This window comes from Chiloscyllium plagiosum, chromosome 14 (genome assembly GCF_004010195.1).
Source record: "Chiloscyllium plagiosum isolate BGI_BamShark_2017 chromosome 14, ASM401019v2, whole genome shotgun sequence".
In the NCBI taxonomy this organism is placed as follows: domain Eukaryota; kingdom Metazoa; phylum Chordata; class Chondrichthyes; order Orectolobiformes; family Hemiscylliidae; genus Chiloscyllium; species Chiloscyllium plagiosum.
The window spans coordinates 66616294-66642935 of record NC_057723.1 but is presented as its reverse complement, the minus strand read 5'-3'; the positions used below and the strand labels follow the sequence as shown (position 1 = coordinate 66642935).

General features: G+C 40.6%; 1 protein-coding gene across 8 annotated transcripts in view; it reads left to right on the top strand.

Annotated features, from left to right (window-relative positions):
- Positions 1–26642, top strand: part of LOC122556778 (F-box/WD repeat-containing protein 11) — a 177038-nt gene that overhangs the window by 72111 nt on the left and 78285 nt on the right. For 7 of the 8 annotated variants that reach the window (XM_043703932.1, XM_043703930.1, XM_043703936.1 and 4 more), the window contains one exon: positions 24182–24244. In XM_043703932.1, the coding sequence (XP_043559867.1) occupies positions 24182–24244 (63 nt within the window). Of the gene's footprint in view, positions 1–9531; positions 9551–24181; positions 24245–26642 lie in introns of those variants that run through there. The other variant, XM_043703934.1, reaches the window with a different exon arrangement.

Here is a 26642-nt window from a genome sequence, read left to right as displayed (position 1 = left end):
GCGCTCTTTCTCCCCCCCCCTCGCGCCCGCGCTCTTTCTCGCCCACACTGTCGCTCTTTCTCCCCCCCCCTCGCGCTCGCGCTCTTTCTCGCCCACACTGTCTCTCAAACATACACTGGATTCAATCTGAAATATTGAGTTATTATTTGAAAGGGACAGTTTTAATGAGGAAATGCACGTCATCTTAAATAGCTGCCATTAAGGAACGAGCAGTGGTCCATCAGGTTCCATCTGAATATTGTAACTAAGTTTTGAGTGCCTCAGCATTCGCTACACCTCCAGTGTGATATTGGGTATTAGGAAAACACAAACTATTCCAATAAAATGTTTTTATTGGCCAGGATTACATAATAATGTGGTCAGATTTTGCCAGACGTGCAATATATTTCAGGTAGTTGAGAAACCACAATCCTCAATTAAACCTGCACCTTTAATTCTAATATAAGCTTTTGAAGTACTGATTTAGCAGGGTCTGAAGAGATTGTGTAGGTCTCCTAATTAGAAATGGGAATTTCTATCTTAATGGGTATTTCACTGTAAAAATGGAATAAAAGTTGTAGGGCAGCTAGTTTGTTTTAATATTTCTTTAAGTAATTAAGTAAGTAAAACAATCAGCTCAAGGCTCAAATTTTATGTCTGAAATATTCAAAGAAGTGATTAGTTTGAGAATAAATATAAAAAAACAAACGAAATAGGATCAGGAATAGGCTGTCCAACCCCTTGAGCCTGTGAGCCTGTTTTTCCATTTAATAGGATCATGGCTAATCTGACAATCCTCGCATCCACTTTTTCCCCAAAACCCTTGATTCCCCTCCTGATCAAGAATCTATCTATCTTGGCCTTAAATATATTCAAGGACTCTGTACATCTCTATGATTCTGCCCCCACAGCTCTCCGTGCAAAGATTTCCAAAGATGTCAACCTTCTGAGAGAAGCAATTCCTCCTTGTCTTTTAGTCTTAAATTGTCACCCCGTTATTCTGAGATTATATCCTCTGGTCCTAAACTCTCCCGTGAGGGGGAAATATCCTCTCAGCATTTAACCTGTCAAATCCTTGTAAGAATTCCATGTTTGATATGAGAGTATTTCTCATTCGCCTAATCTCCAGTGAGTGAGGTTCCAATCTATTTAGCCTTTCTTCAGAAGGCAATCTCTCGGTAACAGGAATCATCTTAGTGAACCTTCTCTGAACTGCCTCCAGTGAAAGGATATCTTTTCTTAAATAAGGGAATCAAAAGCACGGCGAGTACTCCAGATGTGGTCTTGCCACAACCTTGTACAGTTACAGTAAGGCTTCCCTACTCTTGTACTCCAAACATCTTGAAACATAGCGTCTTCTGTTTATTACCCATAGTTTCAAGATGCATTGGAATTTTGGCAATAAACCATCAAAAGCAAGGTTCATTGGATCTATGAAGTCAAGAAGAAACTTGGATGTCTTATGTAGTGAGTACTCCAGACAGAAGAAAAGAATACTCGAGTGGAACAGAAACATCAGAAGAATTGGAGAATAAAATAGAAATTCAAAAATTGGCCCTCCAACAATCAGAATGGGAAAATCAGAAGAATGTAAAAGATTAGATAGATCATGTTTTATTTTCCAGAAATTTATCAAGGTGAATAATGAAGGTTATTACAGAATTATAAATCAATTTGAGGGGGTAGGTTAGGAAAATAGACTTGGCTGTTCATCCTGTTAATTTGGGGGATGTGTTACCTATACAACAAGACCCTTATGGATCCAGTCCAGAGAGAGTAGCTGAGGTGAGAGAGGAGATTTAAGTTGTAGATGGGCAATATCATTATTGATACAAATTGTAGTAATTGGTGCTCACCTATTAGGATGGTACCAAAAACCAGATGCGTCTAAAGGATTCTTCTGTATTGATCATCAAAAACTCAACATGGTGATGAAAGTGAGCTGATGCCCTATCCTGTGACTGGAGGGCTGCATTGACATGCACAATTTGTTGCCAAAAGGAAACTGGTAAGTTCTGTAGACTGGTAGTGCCAAAGAAATATTGCCTTTTGTAACACTGGATGGATTTTATCAATGTAATGTCATGTTGTTTGGAATGTAAACTGCACCTGCACCAGCACCATTCCAACAGGTAACGAATTATGTCATTGATAGTCTGTGACTAGCGATTTTTGAGAACATTTGTAGCTCAGGTTGATGATAAGTATGTAAGTTAGCTCACTGAGCTGAAAGGTTTATTTTGAGACGTTTTGTCAATATGACTAGGTAACATCATCAGTGAGCGTCTTTGCTGAAGCGCTGGTGGCATGTCCTGCCTCTCAATTTATAGGCCTTGAGCCTTCCAGCTCAGCAAACAAACTTACATCCAGAACCTCAACCTGGAACACTGAGAGGATGTTTCCCCTTTTACAAGAATGTAGAGCAAGTTTATTTTATTTGTTCAGAGGATGTGAACATCACTGGCTCAGCCTTGTTTTATTGTCTGGAGGGCAGTTACAAGTCAACCATGTTCTGAAGTCCCATGTAGGCTGGACCAGGTAGGATGGCTGTTTCCTTCCCAAAGGAAGTTTCAGTGAACTAAATTGATTTTTCTGACAATCGACAATCATTAAACCTTTTATTCCAAATTTTTATTGAATTCAAATTCTGCCATGGTATGATTTGAACCTCATTCCCCAGTATCTTAGCGAGGTCTTGGAATTAATAGTCTAGCCTTAAAACCATTGGGCTATCATGTTAGTATATATTTTAAATAAAAGGTTTCTGATTCAAGACTGAGAAAAGGAAGAATTTATTTTAAGGATCATTATCTTTAGGATTCTTTTCCTGGGGAACAGTGGACGCTGAATGATTGAATATATTCATGGCTGAGTGAAAATTTATTTGATCAACAAATGAGTTGAGCATTATGTGCGACAGACATGAATATGGAATTCAGGCTACAATCATATTGAATCTGATGATACTAGGTGGAAGAGCAGGCTTGAAGGGCCAAATAGCAGCTACCTGCTCTTCTATCATGTGTTCTTAGGCTATTCAAAAGAGTTTTGCCGTCATTGAAACACTCCTTTGTTTTAAAAGGCATATCACTGTTGTAACATAGGAATTTTGGCAGCTGATTTGAGCATAACAAGTTTCCAAAATAAAACACAACAACCAGAAATATCTTATAAAAAGGGCGTAATCTTGGATTGAGTGGAAGGCAGAATTATTACCACCACCTGCATTCTGAAGTACGTGTGCAGTGATTGTGATCTGAGATTATTGAACCCATTGTTGAGTTTAGATCAATGTCTATAATAGAATCGGAAGTTGGGGTTCTGTTCCTTGACTTTGCGCTGAGCTTTATTGGAACAGTTTCGGATTGTGAGGATAATGCTGAGGTTGGATAGAGAATTAAAATGGCAAGTGACTAGGGATTTATGGAGGTAACTTGCTGAATGGTGATGGAGCCTGAAGAGGCAAGAAGAAAAAGACATAGTATAATGTCTTTCACGCCCCTGCTACATTGCTAAAGTGCATCATAACATGAAGAATTGGGTGTGCAGTAATTTAACACGGTCTTTTCCTCGGGCTTTATTGGTATGATTGGTATGTCAAGATTGGCGGTCTCCTTTGGGCATGGGGTGAAAAGTGTACAGCTGAAATGTTCTCTCCGGTAGATGGGATTTCCCAAATTCATTCTCATTGTGTTGTGACCCTTGGTGAGAATCGTAAGAGTAGAAGATTGAAGGTGCCCCTTTTGTGGAGGGGGACGGTGAGAAGGCTATGAGTTGAAAAAGGGTATAAGGTGATTTCATTTGGGGAGATATGAGGTTGGGCATCTATGATGTAGTTATGATGAACACAGTGTTTGAATCCCTGCCAATGGTTCACCAAACACTAATGACTATGAAGAATATCGATTTGAAATATACAGAAGCCAATTCCAAGGAATATAATTTTGCCCACTTTTGATGGAATGCTTTTCAGCATTCAAGAGGCAGAGGGGTTTCACCAACTTTAATGCATTGACTATTGACTAATCTGCTGCATGTGATTTACTGCTTTCTGATCTGGTTAAGTACCACCCACCCTCTTTTTGTCCTTCGCTTCGCTATTCCTCCGTACTCCTTGTTTCCGATGGAGTTTTGCTATCACAAAGTCTTGGAATTGGAATGGCAAAAATAATGTTTTACGAGGAGGATTTATGTGTGCCGGAGTGGGGGAGGAGAAAGGAATAAAGTTATGTGGGAGCAGGATGGGAATATGTAATTTAGTGGAATCATGGTCTCTGCAACGTAAATCACTTAACCTGTTTGTATTCTGTAGATTCTGTGCAACTAGAATTGTGCAATCTTTTTTCAAACATGTTCGAGCTATCTTCGACTCGTCAGTGTTGTTTAATGAAAAATCTTAGGTGCTAAGTAACAACTTAAGGAACTGTGGGACTTCCGTTTTTTGAAGTTACTGGAAAAGCTCAGCAGAGTGGCACAGTGTCTCAGTGGTTAGCACTGCTGCCTCACAGCACCAGGGACCTAGGTTTGATTCCAGCCTCTGGTGACTGTCTGTGTGCAGTTTGCACATTCAGCCTGTGTCTGTGTGGGTTTGCTCTGGGTGCTCTGGTTTCCTCCCACAAACCAAAGATGTGCAGGTCAGGTGAATTGGCCTTGCTAAATTGCCCATGGTGTTCAGGAATGTGGAGGTTAGATGCATTAGTCAGGGGTAAATACAGGGTACGGAATGGGTTTTGGTGGGTTACTCTACAGAGGGTCAGTGTGGACTTGTTTGGCCATATGGCCTGTTTCCACACTGTAGGGATTCTAGGTCTGGTAGTATCTGTGAAGGGAAATCAGAGTTAATGTTTTGGATCGAGCTCTGAAGAAGGGTCACTGGAAGCGTTAACTCTGATTTCTCTTCACAGATGCTTTCAGATCTGCTCAGCTTTTCCAGCAACTTCTATTTTGGGGTCTTAGATGCTGTTGTCCTCCTGTTGTAGGTGGAGTCTATAATAGAATCCTCAAATGTGCCAATGAGAACACAGACTTGCTGCTGCTCAGAAACACACATGCCTTATTTAGATGCTACTTCCCAGCTAGTCCTGACTGAGTAAACCTTGGTACTTTGGGAAGGGGTAGTGGTACCAAGTTTATTTCGAAGAGAATCTGTAGTTGAACATAGAAATCGCCATTCAGCACAAATCATGATTTTTCTTCTTTACTATGTAAACAGCTCTGTCTTGCATAGTGCCATATTGAAACTTGCTACCTAAATGCCTCTGCTTCTCTTTGGAGCTCACTGCATGGTGGTCTTTGCAGAAATGATTAGTTGACTGATCTTCACTGGTTAAGTCTGTTTATCATGTAAAACTATTGGGTTGATGGCACACTTTGTTGAAAAATCTGGGCTGCAAATTAGCCAAAGCATCACTTTCTTTTTGTATGAATTGCAGGAAGTTTTTTTTTATGGAAGAACTCAAACATTTGGAATGATATTACATATGTCAAGAACCCCAGTGACTGTTCAGGAGAACTTGAAGAGAATAGAAAGATAAGGTTGAGATCTATGTATCTTTTAATTTTATGGGGTTTGTATTCAGCCATTCTTTTTGTCCCTATTGTAAGAGTTCGATATCCTGATAATTTATGACAAGGATGTTGAAAACTATGTACAAAATGTGAACAGTCCATCTTCTCCTTCACCCCTTGAGGATGTAAAGTCTTCTGTAATCTATAAATTATTTTAAGTTTCTCATCTTCCCCTTGGTCACTATGGAAACCCTTTGCTGTTCTGTTCCAAGTTGATCTAACTTTGAAGTCCTGGCCTTTTGTGTGGAGGCATTATCTAGTGTCTCATTAAGCCACATGGACCAGAAAGTCCGAGGTTTGATTCTGTGTTTAACTAGCTAGCTTTAGCTGGATTTAGTGCAGGATGTGCTAACCGAGAGGGTGTGTGCCCCTGATCACTGTCCCTGGTGGAAAGTGAAGTCTTCAGAGTTTGCTCATGTTCACTGTGTGCTCAACGTAAAGAGTGGACAAATGGTTTAAGTGACTCTCTGCACTTGCAGAAAGGGCCTCTTAAAGGAGGCAAGTGCTTTAGGATGATGGAGGATGTCAAGCAGGGTTTCTTTTGCTGGTAAAACTCTTCACATGGCATCACAGTGTACTGTCATGTTACTCTGTGAATGAACGTACATAGATGTTCAGGAATCAAACATTTCTTCAATGCATGATTAAGGAAGGTGCTTGGAGAAGGAAGAAGAGGCTGTTTAGCCTCTGAGCCTATTTCATTTTCAATAAATCTCCATTTACTCACTGCTATCCCAAATTCTTTAATACCGTTGATTTTAAAAAATGGTCAATATTCGTTTTAGTGTGAACAGTTGATCTCACACTGCTGTATGTGGAACAGAGTTGCAACTTTCAATGTCCTAATTACACCTCAGCAATGTTTAAATTTCCATGTCGTTTAAAAGTTGGTTGAATCCTGCTGCAGTTCGAGTACTGTTATGTTGTTGTTTTGAACAGTCAAGCAGTTTACATGTTCTGATATGTCCCTTCAGAACATGTTTCTTCTTGCTAGTGGTATTCTTGCATTCCATTCAAGATGGTAACCTATTTGGTATTCACATTTTATGACTACTTCGAATGCCCAGTTGATAAAAGCACAATCTGGTAACTTTCACAAGCTACTTCACCGACTTGTAGCTTGTGAAAGTTCCACGTTTTCTCTGTAGTTTGCGCTGCATTAATTCATCTTAACCAGGCTGTAGATAATATCTGGGCAAGAGGACTAAAGGGAGCCAAAAAGAATTGAATTTGGATAGCTCCTTTCATGACCACCAGATATGTCTCTGTTGACGTTCAGTGAAGTAGGTTTTGAAATGTCGCCAGAGCAGTAGTTGTGAAAGGTCAGTCTGCATGTTCTGGTTTGTTCTATAATACAGGAAACATGACGACCAGTAAAGCTCCCACAAGCAACAATGTAACAATAGATAATCTGTGGTACTGATTGAAAAACATATTGGCCATGATGCTTTCCTCCCCTAATCTTTTACATCCACTTGAGAGGGCAAACTTGATTTAGTTTAGTGTCTCACCCAACAGATAGCATCTCTGATTGTAGGGCTCCTTCAGTGAATGAGGGTATCAGTAGGAAAATTCCATAACGTCCTGTACCATTCTGTGCCAGCTGTTCTTCCACTAACTTCTATAAAGGTGCGCAGTCATGAGCTGCACTGATCCTCAATCATGTTGCCTGTACACACAACCCATACTAGGACATGAAGATTGATGACTTCGGTAAGCTAACTAGAAACCAGCTTTGAGCCCAGGAAATTCTACCCCAACAACAGCCTCAGAGGAGATGAGCAAATTTGACCTCTGGGTAGGGGGAGAAAGGAAAAGACCTGAAGAGTTTTTTTTTTTGCTGTCCTTTTGTATTGATAATTATCAAATTTCTATGAATATTTGTTCCGTTCTGATGTATATTTAGTAATCCATATTTTACGTGCTCCATGCTGAAGCACATACTACAAGCTGATCTGCATCCAAGTATGGTGTGATAACTGATAAGTTGATAACTGTCCAGCCAGGTAAAAACAATGACTGCAGATGCTGGAAACCAGATTCTGGATCAGTGGTGCTGGAAGCTGGAAGAGCACAGCAGTTCAGGCAGCATCCAACGAGCAGCAAAATCGATGTTTGGGCAAAAGCACTTCATCAGGAATAAAGGCAGTGAGCCTGAAGCGTGGAGAGATAAGCTAGAGGAGGGTGGGGGTGGGGAGGAAGTAGCATAAAGTACAATGGGTAAGTGGGGGAAGGGATGAAGGTGATAGGTCAGGGAGGAGATGGTGGAGTGGATAGATGGAAAAGGAGATAGGCACGTAGGACAAGTCATGGGGACAGTGCTGAGCTGGAAGTTTGGAACGAGGGCGAGGTCCAGATCCATATTTTTTGGGATGTAATGCTCAAAGAATGCACAGACCTTTTGAGGAACGTCTTTTCCAAGCACCTGTGTGGACTGCACAGAAATAAATTAGTTTGTTGGCTGATCCTTTAATTCAGAACAGTGATTATTTGTTCAACTGGCGAGGTATCTTCATTGGCCATTGGGTACACCAATCACTTCTGGGCATGAAGGTCTTCCAAATAGAAATATGTGCTTCTATGTCATACCTTGCATGATTGTAGGACGATTTGAAGCATTTTACAACTAATAAAATTACTATAAGGTAAGAATCTCAGCCCCCAATTTGCATAGTATAAACTCCTATCAGCAGTCCTGTGTTCATGAGCAGGTAATCTGTTTTTATGTTGACTAAGGGGTACAATATAGACTAAGGCAATGGTGAGAACGCTGCTGTTCTTCTTTGGAAGGAATGCCATGCGGGGCATACAGGACCTGGAAAAGACAGGGCTTCTGACAATTTAGCATTCCTTTTAACACTGCAATGGATTGTCAATTTTGATTATTTTTGTGTTGTAGTTCTGAAGTGAGATTGAGTCCGCAATCTTTGTGTCAGAGGCAAGAATGTCACCAACTGAAATATCGCTGACAGGAACTCCTGGCAGATTCCCAGTAAGGCAGTAGGACTGAGCACTGTAATTCCAAACTCCACCCCACCCACCCCCACCCCCTGCTAATCAAATGCAAACTGTACCTATCAGTGATTTTAAAAAAAAACTTTTCCTGCACCTTTAAAGGCCAGATTACCAGGACTACTTTTGCCCAATTTTGTCACCTACAGAAGAATATTGTGGTTCTTCCTTAAATGAGTTTAAGTTATGAAGTTTGAAGTGAGTTTCAAAACCTTTACTGATCTGTGTATAGGAATTATATTGCAACTGGCAATTTGTATGAGCTAATAAAGCAGGCTAAAAGGCTGGTAAATGTCTTTTTTTGGATAGGAGAAGATAATGGAGAACAAACCAAAACTGAGCAATTTTTATTCATTGAAGTGTTATTAAAATGAGCTGATAGGGTTGAGTGCTTCCACTGCATTAAGTATATTTACATATTTCAATATCAATTTTGCATCATTTATTCCAGAGGTAGGTGCAAGAAATGCAATCCTTTAGACTTTTCTGAGCCCAGTGTTATAAATAGGTCATGTGGAACGTTTTTTGCCTCATTCAAATGAACAAAAGATGTTCCAGAGACTGGTTAACTATTCAACGCGGCATGGATGTTCAATTTTTCTCTTAGCTGCCATCTAAGTACCATATATTAAAATGTAAACAAGTAGTACACATGACTGTGCAGAATCTTTTATAAACTAAAGCAAATTCACAATGATGCAACTTTATATTTATTTATTTGAATGAGTTGGTGTGAACAGTCTTAATAATGACTTGTAAAGAATGTTGTACTGAATGTAGTTTCTTGTTTATAAAGTTAATTTTGAACTGCAAGATTAAATATTAGCTTTGAATCATTCAGTTGTTTTAGTACCTATTTATAATTTCTACTCTTTTTTTAAAGTAAATGTTAACCAGGTTAGTGAGTCCCTGATGGAACACTGTAGCAAAATCAAAAGTTCACTTGAATCTTAAGTGGGATTTCTGCTTTCTGTCATGAAAGAATTGCCAGGTAAAGTTGTCCAGTTGTAGTTTGTGGTTAACATATTAAGTGCACTCATTTTCTCTTGGAGGATGTTTGGATCTTATGTCGGATTTGCCTTCTTAATTTTGCCTTCTCTTAAGAAAGCTGTGATTTTATTTTACTGGGCGATAATTCTGTTAGGTTTGCTGCCTTCCACTGTTTGCTCTGGTGGATTCGTTTCCTCTGTCTGAGGTCCTAATCTAGTTAAGCCTGCTCTTTGGGTGGGGGCGGGGTGGGAATGTGTTAATTTGCTGGTTTCCCTGTGTGACTGTCCAACAGGCATTACTGGCAAGGGACAAGAATCAAGTTCAAAATATGTGTTCCCCCTTCACAATCAGAAGTAAGATTCTAAGCTGTTGTGCAGACTGCAGGTGGAACATATGTTCATGTGCTTTGTGTGGCTATGTTACATGCCACTTATCAACTGTAGCCTTCATTGAGCCAATATCTTGTGCTCTGTATGGGACTACTTTATATTTGATATCTAATTATGAATGTAGTGTCGTGGTGAAGAAAAACCTTAAAAATGTGTGCCAAAGTCAGCTGTATATCACAACCCTGGAACAGACCACTAAAGTTGCCTCAAAACCAGTATTTTTAACATAGACAAAATGTGCAATACCTAATGTTTACTAAAAGAGTAAATCCACAATATTCTACTGTTTTGGATAAAGAATTGTGTAAATTTGGAACAGTAAATGCAATCCACACTACATACAATTTATATTTTGGTGTTTAGAATGAGCATGAAGTAGATGTAGGTAACAGATGAAGCATGAGTTTGTAAATGCAGTCAAGACAAACTCCACAGGTTTCTCAGTAAATGTCGAGGCATTATTTACACTTTTAGTCACTGAATACTATTAAAACTTGACGACAAGGAATTCCAGTGCCTTTGAAGATCTAAAGCTCCACAAAAGCAATTCTGTCATGGACTGCCTCAGTGATTGCTTCCATAGTGATGGTTCTCTCTCCTTTCCTGGGATTGTTGCTTCCTGAACTCTGGAAATTGCGCTGCAGCAATTAATCACCACAGTTCTAGCTTGTCTGCAGGTAGCTTGCTTTGCTGAGCTGGTATTTGCCCTTAATCTTGTCTAAGCTCCTATCCTTCTTATCTGCACCTCCTTCAACCCCATTTTTAATTGTGATGAACTACAAATGGTTCTATGATGTCTTCTGAGCTCCCAGGGCTTTCCCTGATCCTAACTCTAACATTCAGCTGTACCTACTTGCTACTAGGACTTATGAAGGCTAACTATTTGGGATCTGCTGCAGCAATACCTTTTTGGCAAGGAGCTTCCATTCTTTGTTCCCAGTATGTGTTTGACTAGCATCCTGAAGGTACTTCTGCTTCCAAATGCTCCAACAAACTGACTAACATTAACTGTTCAGTGACCTTGAATTATTCTGAGTGACATAGTGAAAACCTGGCAACAAGCCCTGCCCTTGTTCCTAGATAGGAGTGATTTTTATCTGCAGTTATAACACCCAGAACATTAGAATTCTCCAGCTACCTTCCTTTCCAAAGCTGCTAGCTCAGAACATAAGTGGATAGAAAAAAATTGATTTTCAAAAAATGATCCTTTCTAAATACGCTTCTATTTTGGCTCAATACAAGTTGGTTATCACCATATCATTTTTTCTTTACTGAGTCGACAAGTAAACAGATTTACGAAGTGTTTCTTAAAGTTGTCAGGTGTTTAACCAAGGCTTCAGAAGGTGACACTACATTTATTTATACCAGCCTAATTCAGTATGTTAGCCACTAGCTGCATGTAGCCAATTGGGAATTCAGAAGTGCCATATTCCTTTGGGTATTGTAAAAGATATGAGAAAATTAGTCATTGACATGTTTTCTCAATACTCATTCACATGACCAGTGTATATGAGCATAAACCTTTTGTGCAAATAGCAAGGTGAAAAACACGAGACTTGATTATTAAGCATTTAAATTTTGTTGGGATTATTGGATGATTGGAGCATTTAAGTGAGCTGACATTTCCCTGTTATGAGTTTGGTTGGAAGAAGGTTCTACTAAACTGTGTGCATGTGGCTAGAGCAGTGTCACAGTGGCCATAGGTTAACATTTTTGGTTGAAAAACATGCCCCAGTTTACAATGAATGCAAGCATAAACCACATTGTAAGAATTGCACTAATTTTTTCCCTCCCGTAATTGTGACAAGGTTGTATGAGTTGGACATTCAGGGCAGAAAAACAAGTGGGGACTCTGAGATGTTCGTTAATAATTGAAGTAGGAAGCCAGGAAACACAAGTGTGCAATAATGTTATGATCAGCTTAGTGTTGCGTAACTGGAATCTTTGCTCATCATTTTGAGTTAAGAATAATGATGGGTCTTGCATGCCTGAGAGAGGATTTCTGCCCCTTTGTATTCTATCCTTCTAGGTATAACTGTCAGCATTCATTTTGACATTTTGATTACTTTTTGTTCCTTTCAAGATATTTTAATGGTCTGTGTACCTGAGCCCCCAGCTCTTTGTGGATCTCCACTGCTTTCAGCTTTTCACTGTCTGTACAGGCAGATTAGAGAGCTGAAGATGTGACAAAAAGAGGAATACAGCATTACATTTCCAGAAAGATACTGAGGATTTGTCACCACCTTTGGCTGTTTTGCTTGGTTACCCTTCTGTAAAAGGCCATGCACATTTTGTATATGAACAATACAATATACAGGCCACGATTCAATCTCCATGACTTGGAATTCTGTCTGCTGGCTCAGAGTCCTGTATGAGCTGATTTTGTGCAGTCTTATTGAATTGCTTGTGTGTACAAAGGAAAAAGAAAAGCCATTGGATGATTGGTATGGAGAATGAAAAGCTATAACACCATATTGAGGCAGAATGATGCTTTGTATTTAACTGTAATATCTATCGATGCTTGATCCTGGGGAGGCAGCAGTATAGTGGCAATGTCACTGAACGTGTCATCCAGAATTCAGGTTAATGTCCTGAATATATGGTTCGAATACCATACGGCAGGTAGTGAAATTTGGAATGAGTTAAAATCTGGAATTAAAAGCTACCCAATAGCCAGTTCTCAACTGTCATTTTAAAAAAAAAACCCACCTGTTTCACTAATGTCACTTAAGGAAGCAATCTCCATCTGCCACTTCTTGGCCCAGCTCTGCACTCTATCAATGTCATGTTGTAGCCTGCAACAGCCCTTGGCACTATCTATAATGCCACTGACCTTTGTGTCATCGGCAAACGTACTAACCCACCCTTCCACTTTTTCATCCAAATCATTTATAAAAACTACGAAGAGCAGAGGCCCAAGAACCAATCCCTGTGGGACACCACTGGTCGCTGACATCAATATGGAATACTTTCCATCCACTACCACTCACTGTTGTCTTTTGGCCAGCTATTACTGTGTCCAGACAGCTAAATTTCCTTGTATCCCATGTCTTCTAACTTTGTGAATGAGCCTACTGTGGGGAACCTGAGTGCTTATGCTTGAAACGTTGAATCTGTTGCTCCTCCGATGCTGCCTGCCCGGCTGTGCTTTTCCAGCGCCACACTTTTTTTTGACTCCGTGCCTTATCAAATGCTTTACTGAAATCCACATACACACATCTACTGCTCGACCTTTGTCAACTTGTCTCGTCACATCCTTAAAGAACTCAGTAAGGCTTGTGAGGCATGACCTGCCCTTTCAAAGCCATGCTGACTATAGAATCATAGAGATGTACAGCACTGAAGCAGACCCTTTGGTCCAACTTGTCTATTCCGACCAAATATCCCAACCTAATCTAGTCCCACCTGCCAGCACCTGGCCCATATCCCTCCAAACCCTTCCTATTCATATACCCATCCAGATGCCTTTTAAATTTTGCAATTGTACCAGCCTCCACCACTTGCTCTGGCAGCTTATTCCATACACGTACCACCCTCTGTGTGAAAAAGTTGCCCCTGAGGTCTCTTACATCTTTCCCCTCTCACCCTAAACCTATTCCCTCGGGTTCTGGACTCCCCCACCCCAGGAAAAAGACTTTGCCTGTTTATCCTACCCATGTCTTCATGGTTTTATGAACCTCTATAACGTCACCCCTCAGCCTCCGATGCTCCAGGGAAAACAGCCCTAGCCTATTCAACCTCTCCCTATAGCTCAATTCCTCCAACCCTGGCAACATCCTTTGTAAATCTTTTCTGAACCCTTTCAAGTTTCATAACATCTTTCCGATAGTAGGGGGACCAGAATTGCACGCAAATCACATCTGATTTATGATGAATCAAACTATGCTTTTCCAAACTTATGTCTTAAAAGTTGAATAAGATGGCAAGCTTCTCCAATCCTCAAAGAAATCTTTAGAATGAAATTTGGTTCTCGTATGTGAATCATTTGAGCTCTGCTGTCTGCAGAGTGCCGTGTTTGAAGCACTCGTTTACAGCTCAACATTCTTTTTATAAAGATAATTGAATGAACCAGAAATAAAATAATACATTGGGAAGTAACAAGGCTGGTTAGTTACTAGTCTGGAACATATATTGTCCCATCATATTCAGGCGCACACTACTAATATATATTAGTAACTCTCAGACATTGGCCTTCCCTCCAGCACTGAGTGTACTGGTTTCTCATTGCTATGTTGACTCAGCTTTTTTTCTCGTTCAATTTGTAGCTCAAGGCATTCAACCATGAGTGTGGCAAAGCTGGTGCTGATCATTTATTTTGAATTTCTGGTGAATTGTAGTGAGTAATTACAACATGTATGTTGGAAAGACATGACAAGTTTTCATTTTCTCTTTGTTGCTTATAGGAATAGCTTTTTCAGTGCCAAGAACAGAGAAACCAGCCAGAAAGCAGTGTTATTGATTAGCGGGTGTGCACTGAGTGGTCTATTGCTCAATTACGTTTTGAAGCAGAATCTTAATCAATTCAAGACTGAATAGCTGTGAAGTTCCAATTGTTATGGGAGAATGTGTTGAAATTCTGAATGGTTTGCAATGGAAACTTATTCTGTCACAGTTTTGAATCACTGATAGATGCTGAATGTTAAAATCAAATCTCTCTCCTTTTCATGGAGGGTTTCATTAACTGAATTCAGGTTCTTTGAATTTTTTTAAGATAACTGAAGTAAAAGGTTATGTATCATAAGATGATTACTGAAGCCTTGCAGTTAGCACTTGCAAGTTCAACCAGTTTAATGATGCAAAATCTGTTTCACAGGTGATCTATCTGGACCATGCTCCCCTTTTCTCCACTCCACTTCCCTCTTTTACCACTTCCACCTCTTTCTCTCCTTCCTGTTTCATTTTTATTGACTCCTTCATTTTTGCTCTCCCACTATTTCCTCCTCGCTCCTTCTTTCTCTCCCCTTTCTCCTTTCTCTCTTCAATTACTCCTCTCGTATATTCTCTCACTCCCCCTTGCTTCTGCACCTCCGACTGCTTGCATGCATGCCTCTCTCTGTCTCACACGCATTCTCTGAATCTTTTCCTCCTCTGTATTACTCTTAGCTGTATTGGAAAAATCTCCTCATCTAATTTCCCCCACATAGGAATATGTAGGTCGCTAGGTCGTGCTCCCTCCTCGATACATGTCCAAGGCCCACTCCGGCTGCTTCAGTGCAAAGGTCCAGGCTGACACACTCCAGTGGAGTATGAAGGAGTACTCTATTGTTATGGTCCATCTGCATTCTGTGGTCCCCTGGCTTTATACTGTAGAAGAGCAGGGCAGCTCTCTACAGCTGTCCTGGCACTAGTTATCCTCAATTAATACCACTAAAACAGTTTTTCTAGTACATTGTTGTTTGTGATAACATGGTTTGCAAAAACTGGCCATTTTTTCTTTACGTTTCCTGTAAATTACATTACATGTCAATAAAATAATTTGCTGGTGATAATCTGTGAATTCCTAATTTTGAAAGTAACTATGGAAAACCAAATTCTGGTTGGGGCTAGTGGGTTTTGATTAGAAGTGGAGAGCTCTGTCCTTCACTTCCCTGGTGTTGGAAAATGCCAAGCCATCTGCAGTTATTCTGCTCTGTTAACCTGGTAATGAGTACAAATTGAACATTGGACATTTGGGCCTGTATGGCTTCAGGGCGGCACGGTGGCACAGTGGTTAGCACTGCTGCCTCACAGCGCCAGAGACCCAGGTTCAATTCCCGCCTCAGGCGACTGTGTGGAGTTTGCACGTTCTCCCCGTGTCTGCGTGGGTTTCCTCCGGGTGCTCCGGTTTCCTCCCACAGTCCAAAGATGTGCAGGTTAGGTGAATTGGCCATGCTAAATTGCCCGCAGTGTTAGGTAAGGGGTAAATGTAGGGGTATGGGTGGGTTACGCTTCGGCGGGTCGGTGTGGACTTGTTGGGCCGAAGGGCCTGTTTCCACATTGTAATGTAATCTAATCTAATCTAATGCGCACACAGTTCTATTATCAATTTTCATGCTCACTTCTTGAATTTGAGAATTTCTGTTGGAGTCGCAGGAGATGGGGCAAATACTAAACGAGTATTTTGCATTAGTATTTACTGTGGAAAAGGACATGGAAGATATAGACTATAGGGAAATAGTGCTGGATGTCTTGAAATGCATAAAAGTGGATAAATCCCCAGGACCTGAGCAGGTGTACCCTAGAACTCTGTGAGAAGTTAGAGAAGTGATTGCTGGGTCTCTTAATGAAGTATTTATATCATTGACAGTCACAGGTGAAGTGCCAGAAGACTGGAGGTTGGCTAATGTGGTGCCACTGTTTTAAAAAGGTGGTAAGGACAAGCCAGGGAACTATAGACCAGTGAGCCTGACGGTGGCGGTCAAGTTGTTGGAGGGAATCTTGAGGGACAGGATGTACATGTATTTGGAAATGCAAGGACTGATTAAGGACAGCCAACAAGGCTTTGTGTGGGGGAAATCATGTGTCCCAATCTTGGTTGAGTTTTTTGAAGAAGTAACAAAGAAGGTTGATGAGGGCGGAGTGGTAAATGTGATCTATATGGATTTCAGTAAGGCGTTCGACAAGGTTCCTACGGGAGACTGGTGAGCAAGGTTGAATCTCATGCAATACAAGGTGACTAGCCATTTGGGTACAGAACTGTCTCAAAAGGTAGAAGACAAGAGGGTGGTGGTGGAGGGTTGTTTTTCAGACTGGAGGCCTGTGACCAGTGGAGTGCCACAAGGATCGGTGCTGGGTCCACTACTTTTCGTCATTTATATAAATGATTTGGATGTGAGCATAAGAGGTATAGTTAGTACGTTTGCTGATACCAAAATTGGAGGTGTAGTGGACAGTAAAGAAGGTTACTTCAGATTCCATAGGATCTTGATCAGATGTGCCAATGGGCTGAGGAGTGGCAGGTGGAGTTTAATTTAGATAAATGTGAGGTGCTGTGTTTTGGAAAAGCAAATCTTAGAAGGACTTATGCACTTAATAGTAAGGTTCTAGGGAGTGTTGTTGAATTAGAGACCTTGGAGTGCACGTTCATAGCTCCTTGAAAGTAGAATCGCAGGTAGATAGGATAGTGAAGAAGGAGTTTGGTATGCTTTCCTCTATAGGTCAGAATATTGAGTACAGGAGTAGGGAGGTCATGTTGCTGCTGTACAGGACACTGGTCAGGTCATTGTTGGAATATTGCGTAGGAGAGATGTTGTGAAACTTGAAAGGGTTCAGAAAAGATCTACAAGGATGTTGCCAGGGTTGGAGGATTTGAGCTAAACGGAGAGATTGAATAGGCTGGGGCTATTTTCCCTGGAGCGTCGGAGGCTGAGGGATGACCTTATAGAGGTTTACAAAATCATGGGCATGGATAGGATAAATAGGCAAAGGTTTTTCCCTGGGGTGGGGGAGTCCAGAACTAGAGGCCATAGGTTTAGGGTGAGAGGGGAAGGATATAACAGAGACCTAAGGGGCAACGTTTTCGCACAGAGGGTGGTCCGTGTATGGAATGAGCTGCCAGAGGAAGTGGTGGAGGCTGGTACAATTGCAACATTTAAAAGGTATCTGGTTGAGTATATGAATAGGAAGGGTTTGGAGGGGTATGGGACTAGATTAGGTTGGGCTATCTGGTCAGAATGGACGATTTGGACCAAAGGGTCTGTTTCCGTGCTGTACGTCTCTATCTCTAATAACTAAATAGATCAAGATAGTACTTAACAAGCGCTTCCTGTATGACACAATCTGGTGACTTCATCTTTTAGCCAATGGGGGAATTTAATGTATTATTTCCTGTCTACACGCTTTAACAGTGCTCTCTTGTAGTCCAGTATTTGTGACGTTTTGGGGTAGAAAGGAATTGCTTATTTTAGTGCTTCAGCTCATTCTGTGCGACAGCAAATATGATTGTGTAGCATTGGTCATTGACTGAAATGTTGTCCCAAATTGTTTTGTTGAACAGATCCATGACTGACTGACTGAAGTTTACAGTTCATAATCGGATGTGTAGATCAAGAAAGTTTTACTGTTTTGCCAGTATTGCAATTACAAAGGGCCCCCTGTCCACACAACAAAAAAAATTGTAGAGTCTTACTGAGGCATTGTTCCAAAAATCAGAGTGAGTCAGAATCTAAGTTTGGTCATCTGCGTGTTGTGTTCCTATACAGATATTGATCATGATGGAGAATTAATTGGTAAATCCAGTCTTTTCCCCATCTGATATCCATGTAAGTTCATCTTCCAGCAGAGACTGTTGGTTAACCAGTGCAAGATTTAGTATTTTGAAATGATTCGCCACTCCTCCTATTTGACCTAGGTCAGTTACAATGCCCTGACTGAGATAATGGACTGGGCATCCATCTTTCGACCTTCTGTATGAGCTGGCAAGAGATGCATTTACCCCAGAGTCATTGGGGAAAAGGTTGAATTTTAAGCTTTAGTGTGTTGTAATTGCGCAGATGCACTGTACGAGAGCAGTGCCTGGTGCTGTATTCCAATACTAGAGTATCCTGAGGATAAAGGCAGTACTGCAAGTAATATGTTTGATGCTGAGCAAGCACAGTTTGGGCCTCATGTTACAGGGACCTGAGCACTGTTATAGGCCGGCACACAGCAAATCAGACTTTAAGAATGATTGTGCTGTTAAGTTCTGAAATATCAGTTTCTGATGGAGCAAAGCTTTGCCTTTTGAAAAGAGTGTAAAATCATTGGTCCAGATTGATCACACCAAGCCCATGTACGACTTGAAACTGCTCATCACAGTCCAGAGATTTTGGATAGAATTGTTATATCTTCATTAAAACATGAGTAAACTTGTGGATTGAAGGTCATCTTTAAATTATACGCCCAATGTTGATAAGTTTGAAATATTGTATTTTGATAGGAAAAATAAAGTACACGATGAAATTGGGTGGAGAAGCTAGGGGGTATGGAAATCATAAGTAGCAAATCAGGTTTATAAGGGCATAAAATAAGCAGGTAAGCCTGTCAGAAAAGGTGACCAGGTTTTGGTTATTTCCTCTGGGAAAGAAGATCAGTAGACCTTGTCCTTAAAATTCTGTGTTTGTGGTGGATATGGAGAAAATGCTTGCACTTCTGGATGATACCAGAACTGTTATGAATACGAAATAGTCTCTAAGGAGTAGAGAATTCGGAAGAAACTACTCACGATGGATAAAATGTGAAACTTACCTCTAAAGGGCACAGTTGAAGTGAAAAGCATCAATGCATTTTCACTGAATTTGGATGGACTCTCAGAGAAAGGATGAGAGAGATTCAATGACGTAGTGATGGTCTTGTGTGCAGTATGCACTCCAATATAGTCCTGTTGGGCTGATTGACTTGTAACTTATTGCTATAATGCCACTGGCAAACAAGACCATGTTGCTATTTCAGAGAAATACTCGCGCAGGCTACTATCTCTGAAAAGGGACCATAGGATAACTTCTGGGGTATATATTACACACACTTGTATTGAGGTTTCTCCCTTTAGCATGACACCAGCATATTGAATAAATGTTGGTCATAGGATATAAGCTGTTACTCAACAGGTTGCAGTCTCCCCTCTGTATCAGGAGTCTGGACTCAATTCCTACACCAGAGGCTTGAGCGGAAAATACAATTTAAAGTCCTGAAGGAGTCCTGCATTGTTGGAACTACTGCTGTTAGGATGCAACATTAGATGAGTCTTCCATCTGCCCTCTCAGGTGAACGTCAAAATGATACCATGCGTTATTTAAAGTGTGATAGGAATGTTCTCACCGGTGTTTGGCTTCATGTTTCGTCTTTAACCAGTGACACAGAAACAGATTATCGACAACAGAGTCAGAATTTTAATTCAGGATCTTTGCCTGAGCATGTATGAAGAGACATTAAAAGACCGTTATAGCACAGTGCTACAGTTCCTGCCTTTGAGCCAGAAGTCTGGGTTCAAATCTAACCCCCAGAGAGTATTTATAACATATCTGAACAAGTTGATTAGTAAGAATGTATATTGAGACATGAAATAACTCTGCTAGAAGGTCAGAGTTCAAGTCCTATCATGTCAAATATATGCAAACAGGTTAATTTCAAAAAGAAATTCATAAATAGACATTTCTTGACACTGCAGCACTTTGGAGCTGTACCTTTTTAATATTTCACTTTTTGAATAAATCCAAAATAGAGCAATAATGGGTGACTTGTTTTCTCCTTCACCATCCTGCCATGAGTTTCACAAGGTATGCAGTGGGTAAAACTGACAGTAACACACAACTTGAGGAACTATAGGCTACATTACCTTTCAGAATACAAAGTGACAAAACACTCATTACTCTGTAAGAGTCATTGATGAGTGCCAGAGGGTAGGCATGTCGGGAGTAGCACCTGAAGTCAGGGTTAACCTGGTGAAGTTACAATGCACTCTGTTTAAATGCAAAGCAATGTAAGCAGCATGTGACACAGCAAAGTGATGTTACGACCAACAAATCAAATCTCAGCTCCACAGAACTGCATCGTACATAAGTCATAGAGTTGTATGTACAGCATAGAAACTTGCCCTTGAGGCCAATTCATCTATGCCGACCAGATTTCCTAAAATGAGCTAATCCCATGTGCACGTGTTTAACTCCATCTATGTGATGGTGGAGCACAGCAGATGGTGCAAAGGTGAAGCATGTGCAACCATCTTCAACCAGAAGTGCCAAGTGGTTGATCCATCTTGGTTGTTTCCTGATGTCTCTAATGTCGATCTTCAGACATTTTGATTCACCCTGTGCGATAACAAGAATTGATTGAAGGCACTGACAGCATTCTGGCACTAATACAGAAGATTTGAACTCCGAACTAACCATCCCCTTGATCTACAAAAGCTGCAACAGTTTTGTAAAGGCAATATATTTTATTTTGCTGTTGATGATGGACCAACATGGGAAAAGGACTATTTTGGATGAAGGACTATAGAAAGATTTTGGAACTCGGTGAGAGTTGTGTTTACACTGTTGCTTTGTTCAAGCAGTGGGGGAAGAGATCTAAGATGGCACCCTAAGATGTTGGAGCAGAATTAGGCCATTTGGCCCATTGAGTTTGCTCTGCCATTTGGTCATGACTGATGTGTTTCTCAACTCCATTCTCCTGCCTGCTTGTAACACTTGATCTCCTTAATGATGAAAAATCTATTTATCTCTATCTTAAAGACATTCAATGACCTCCATAGATTCATTACCCTCTGGCTGAAGAAATTCCTCCTCATCTCTGTCCTAAAGTGTTTTGAGGCTCTGTCCCCTGGTCTAGTCTCTTCTACAAGTGGTAACATTTAACATCCACTCTATCCAGGCTTTTAGTATTCCGCAAGTTTTAATGAAATCGCACAAGCACCATTATATCCACCTAAACTGCATTGAGTGCAGACTCATTAACTGCTCCACATATGACAAGCCACACATTCCTGTACTCAGTTTTGCAAACCTCCTCTGGACCCACTTTTAAGGTCAGCACATCCATCCTTGCACGTGGGGAGTGTGTCCGTCCTTGCACAGGCAGACTTGCACTGGGTATGTATGTGCTGCATGTGCACAGCAAGCTTTGCCCAGTGACAGATTGCTGATTTGGTTTATGCCATTGGGCTCAGTTCTGGATGCCGATTCTGGCTCTTGGGCAGGTGAACAGCTTGTGTGTTTATGATACGGGGAGAGTTCCCTCCAGACTGCAGAGCATCCAAGGTCTCTCCACAGAAGTAACAAAAACTTGGAAAATAGCTGTTCTATCCCACCAGCAGCTGCCTGTAACCAGTTTTAGAAGGATTCTGCAAGTCATGTGCTGAGTGCCCTGTATTTTCAGTAAATAACTGAGACTCAGGAATGAAGGAGATCAGAACAGAAGGAAGACCTTAGAAAAAAACACAAGGGCCAATTCATCAAATTCTGTGGACTGGTACTATTGAACTGTTTTTCTAATACTTTTCCTTCTGCCTCTAATATGTTTGTTTATTTGACTGTCTATCTGTATGCATTGATAACAGTTTAATAAGGAGTTAGACTTTCACATAGCAGTTATGCGATCCATACTTGCATTTACCTGTTGGAAGAACTGATTTCTTTGGAATAAGAAGTTTCTTATTAAGTACAGAAGCCTGGTCAGTGTTTTCTGTTTACCTGAGTTCATCAGAAAGGAAAATTGAGACTTCCAAAACCTGTCCACCATCTACAAGGCACAAGTCACGAGTGTGATGGAATGCTCCCTACTTGGCTGGATGTATGCAGCTCCAACAGCTCTCAAGAAGCTTTACAATATCCAAGCCAAAGCAGCCCACTTGACACCATATCCACAATTATCCACCACCGGTGCTCAGTAACAGCAGTGTGTACTATCTACAACATGCATTGCAATAATTCACCAAAGATCCTCTGGCAGTACTATCATGACTTGGAAATATGAGGCTGTTTCTTTAGTGTTACTGGGTCAACATCCTGAAAGTTATTTTCTAACAGCATTGTATGTCAATACACCAGAAGGACTGCAGCGCTTCAAGAAGGCAGTTCCCACCACTCTCTCCAGGTATTTAGGCATGGACAATAAATCCTGATCAATGTTGCAATGTCCACATCTGAGAATGAATAACCCAAAATAATCCAACACTCTGATAAAAATTGAAAAATTGCTTTAGCATGGATGACGTAGAAACCATCAGTCATGTGAAGATTGGGCTTAAAGTTTCTATCTTGATGCCGGGTTGTCATTTTGTTGTGACTTCAGTTCTTGTTTAAGTTGTTAAATTGACTTCTGGAAATGGAACCTTTTGAGAAAGAGTTGGATGTTAAAAAAAAAAGTGTCCATGTAAAAACTCTTAACTTGAGATGTGACCAATTGGTTGGGTGAAGGCACTTTGACTATTCCCATAGTCGAGCCAAGTTCTAAAATTCTTTTGGAGTTCTAAACCACAAGACATCCATTTATGATTAAGTTAATGTTCACTGGATGTCCCAAAATACTTCCTGAAGCTTCCTGAAATGTAATCATGGGTGTCATTGTAAATAATGCAGGAACCAATGTGCACTTAGCAAACTCCTTTTAAATATTAATGTGATAATGACCAGATAATTTTTTTTCTGATGTTGATTGATGGGTAAATATTGGTCTGGACACCATGGATAACTCTACTTTGAGAAATAGTTGATCTTTTATGTAGACTTAAACGTGCAGATAGGGCCTCAATTTAAGAGCTTATCTGAAAATTAACAGCTGTGACACCAACTCCCTCGGTCCTACACTGGAATGTCATCCTTGAATTTTCTGATGAGTGCCTGGTATGGAGAGAGGAGGGGTTGAACGTGGAGTCTTGTGGTTCAGACTGAGTCACAGCTGACCAGTTTGGAGTTACTCTGTCAAATTCCATTAGCCATTGAGAAAGATGACAGGAAAGAATGTTTCTAAATACTTTGCAAGTTGACCAGGGTAGCATTCAAAACTTCAACTTGCTCACATGGCGGTTCTGGAGAATGCCTTGAAGTCATTTGAGAGTTTGCTTTTATGAATTTACCTTGCTGGAATTTTTTCTTGTATAACTCTTGTCTGTCTCTCCCAAATCAGATTATAGCTATTATAGTGTTCAATGCTATGTTAGTAGTATAGTGCAGGCACGCTGTATAGTTGGCTGTATAATGTTAGGGGTCCTCATTTATTCTAATCCTGGACTTGTAATGGAGACTGTAATGGGCCACAGATTTCTCACCATCAAACCAGTTTTGTTGTTTTGAACCTGTAATCTGATGGATCTATCCTGTTTATTATTCACACAACACCAGGTTATAGTCCAACAGGTTTAATTGGAAGCGCTAGCTTTCGGGCGCTGCTCTGTTATCAGGTGGTTGTCCTGATGAAGGAGCAGCACTCCAAACGTTAGTGCTTCCAATTAAACCTGTTGGACTATAACCTGGTGTTGTATGATTTTTAACTTTGTACACCCCAGTCCAACACTGGCATCTCCAAATCATGACTGTTTATTATTATTTAGTAAGTCATTACGAATTTGTCATTAGCAAGCCTCATAGCATAATACTGGCTCTTTTCCATGTAATCATTTTGTCTTCCCTCTCCCGTTCCCATGCCAAAAGCAAATAATCTGGATTTTGAACATACAATGAACTTTGTATTGATGGGTTGGATGCTGAATTGTCTGCAATTCCTCAGAAGCACTTAAAATATATTTCTCTGAGCAAGTCTTCATTGGTGACACATTGTTTCCTGCATTACAGAATACATCGGGGATGGAGGATCAGAATGAAGATGAGTCTCCAAAGAAGAATACAGTATGGCAGGTAAAAATTGTCTGTAGAAAATAGGTGTAAAGCACATCAAGGAGACTTGCAATCTTTCCCTTGAATGAGCGTTTAAATTGTGGGTGGTAGGAAATGGATGGTGCTTATGTACAGATCAGTTCTACAGTCAAACTCATTTAGCCTGATAGGTCAATGACCTGAAATGTTATCTCTGTTTCTCCCTCCATAGATGTTGCCTGACTTGCTGAGTGTTTTCAGTTTAGATTTGTTAGTATGCAGATCAAGAGCTGCCCAACATTAAAACGTACTAGCGTAAGTGCAATTTTATCAGAAGTAAGTTGCACTTGTACAGCACTGGCCATTTCCAGGCTTTGCTTTTGCCAATTAGTGCTTCACCTTCAAATTATACAATTCAAGGTGCTTCTCCAGTTAGGACAGTATCTATAATTGTACTCTTGGCTCTGTGACTATTTTACACCGCTACCAATACTGAAATCCCACCGGCATCTGTAAGTTGCGAGAAATTCTGTCCTCCTAAATTTGGCCTATCATTGAAGTTGTATATTAGGGTGGGATATTGGCTGGGGTAGGATGCTGTCTAAACCACCCAATATAAAAGTATATCAGTAGGTGGATTTGTAAAGGGTTCAGGTGTATGGTCTCACTTGTTCAACACAGTAAAATCATCCAAGGTGGCTCTGATGGAGACAACCTGGGTTCAAAGTGATGGTGAGAGAAGGGTTTGTAATGGTTTTCAAAGGTACAATCCAAGAATGGTGTTTGAGCAGAGGTTTAGAAGAGAGAAGTTTAGGGTTTGTCATGTACTGAGAGAATAAGCCAGTGAAAGGTAGGGCAATGGAGACAAAGGAAGTGGCAGAAATCGGGAGTGGGTGAGGTCATGCACCTGTAGGGTTTTGCAGATGAAGGACAAGGATTCTGAAATTGAATTTGAAATGTTTTCAAGAAGGCGGTCCTTGTAGAAGGGGATGTGTTTGTGCCCGTGTGTCTGGCAAGTGCTGAACAAGGCCAAGGAATCTGAAAATAGCACCAGGCTGCTTTCTGTTTCCCAGTGCTAAGCTGAAATCTATTGACAGGCAGAAATTTGAACACCTCATTCAATGTGAAGAGTCCAGAGCCTACTAGAGGTAGAGAAAGCCTGAGGCCTGATATTATTGAAGCATGGTCATAGCTTGGCTGACTGCATCCTTATGCTGTTCAAGACCCGGCATGTGGCTGCTGATCAGGGTGCAAAGCTAATAGCAAATTGGTGGCTGAACATTTAAACAAGCCCATCACTAGAGCTGGGGTTTACTTTTCCATGTTAGAGTTTGTTAGATTGCTTGTGGGCTGAGATGTGTTGAAAATAGATTCTTGGAAAAGTAGCTGCTGATAGGTTCAATCCAAAATGAATATTTTTTTATATCCTATGGTCTTAATAGGAATAATTCATTCCTAACTGAATGAGGCTAACATTTTGCTGCTTGGGGACATCAGTAGTGCTGCCTTTAAGCAGTTCCCTTTTGTTCGTTTTAGTTTAGGTTTTAGGTCTCATGAATTTAAGCATGGTAATGCTAGTTGATTGAAGCATTGTATATCTTTAGTTCAATAATGTAAAATGTTCAAACCAGTGTGGAGTTTGATCATTTAAACATTTGTTATAAAATCATCACAAACTAATTGCATTCGTGTCTATAGTCCACCATTCTGTGGCAATTCAGTGCTTCTAAATCTACGTTTGAGTAGATTTAACTCCATTCAAATAAAATTTATTCACATCTGCCAGTTTGGAAATTTCAAAATAAATTTGTTAAAACCTGACACTTTCTGTGCATGGAGATGAATGTTGACATTAAGAAACCAATTGCTGAAAATATGGAACTAGAGCCTGGAATATGCAGAGGGCAAGTATAACCTGAAAAGGTTAATGACAGGCTGTGATGCAGAGTAAAGCTCCTTCTACATTATCATTGTCAATGGGTCATTTACATAAATGATTTGGATGCGAGCATAAGAGGTACAGTTAGTAAGTTTGCAGAAGACACCAAAATTGGAGGTGTAGTGGACAGCGAAGAGGGTTACCTCAGATTACAGCAGGATCTTGACCAGATGGGCCAATGGGCTGAGAAGTGGCAGATGGAGTTTAATTCAGATAAATGCGAGGTGCTGCAGTTTGGGAAAGCAAATCTTAGCAGGGACTTACACACTTAATAGTAAGGTCCTAAGGAGTGTTGCTGAACAAAGAGACCTTGGAGTGCAGGTTCATAGTCCTTGAAAGTGGAGTCGCAGGTAGATAGGATAGTGAAGAAGGCTTTTGGTATGCTTTCCTTTATTGGTCAGAGTATTGAGTACAGGAGTTAGGAGGTCATGTTGCAGCTGTACAGGACATTGGTTAGGCCACTGTTGGAATATTGTGTGCAATTCTGGTCTCCTTCCTATC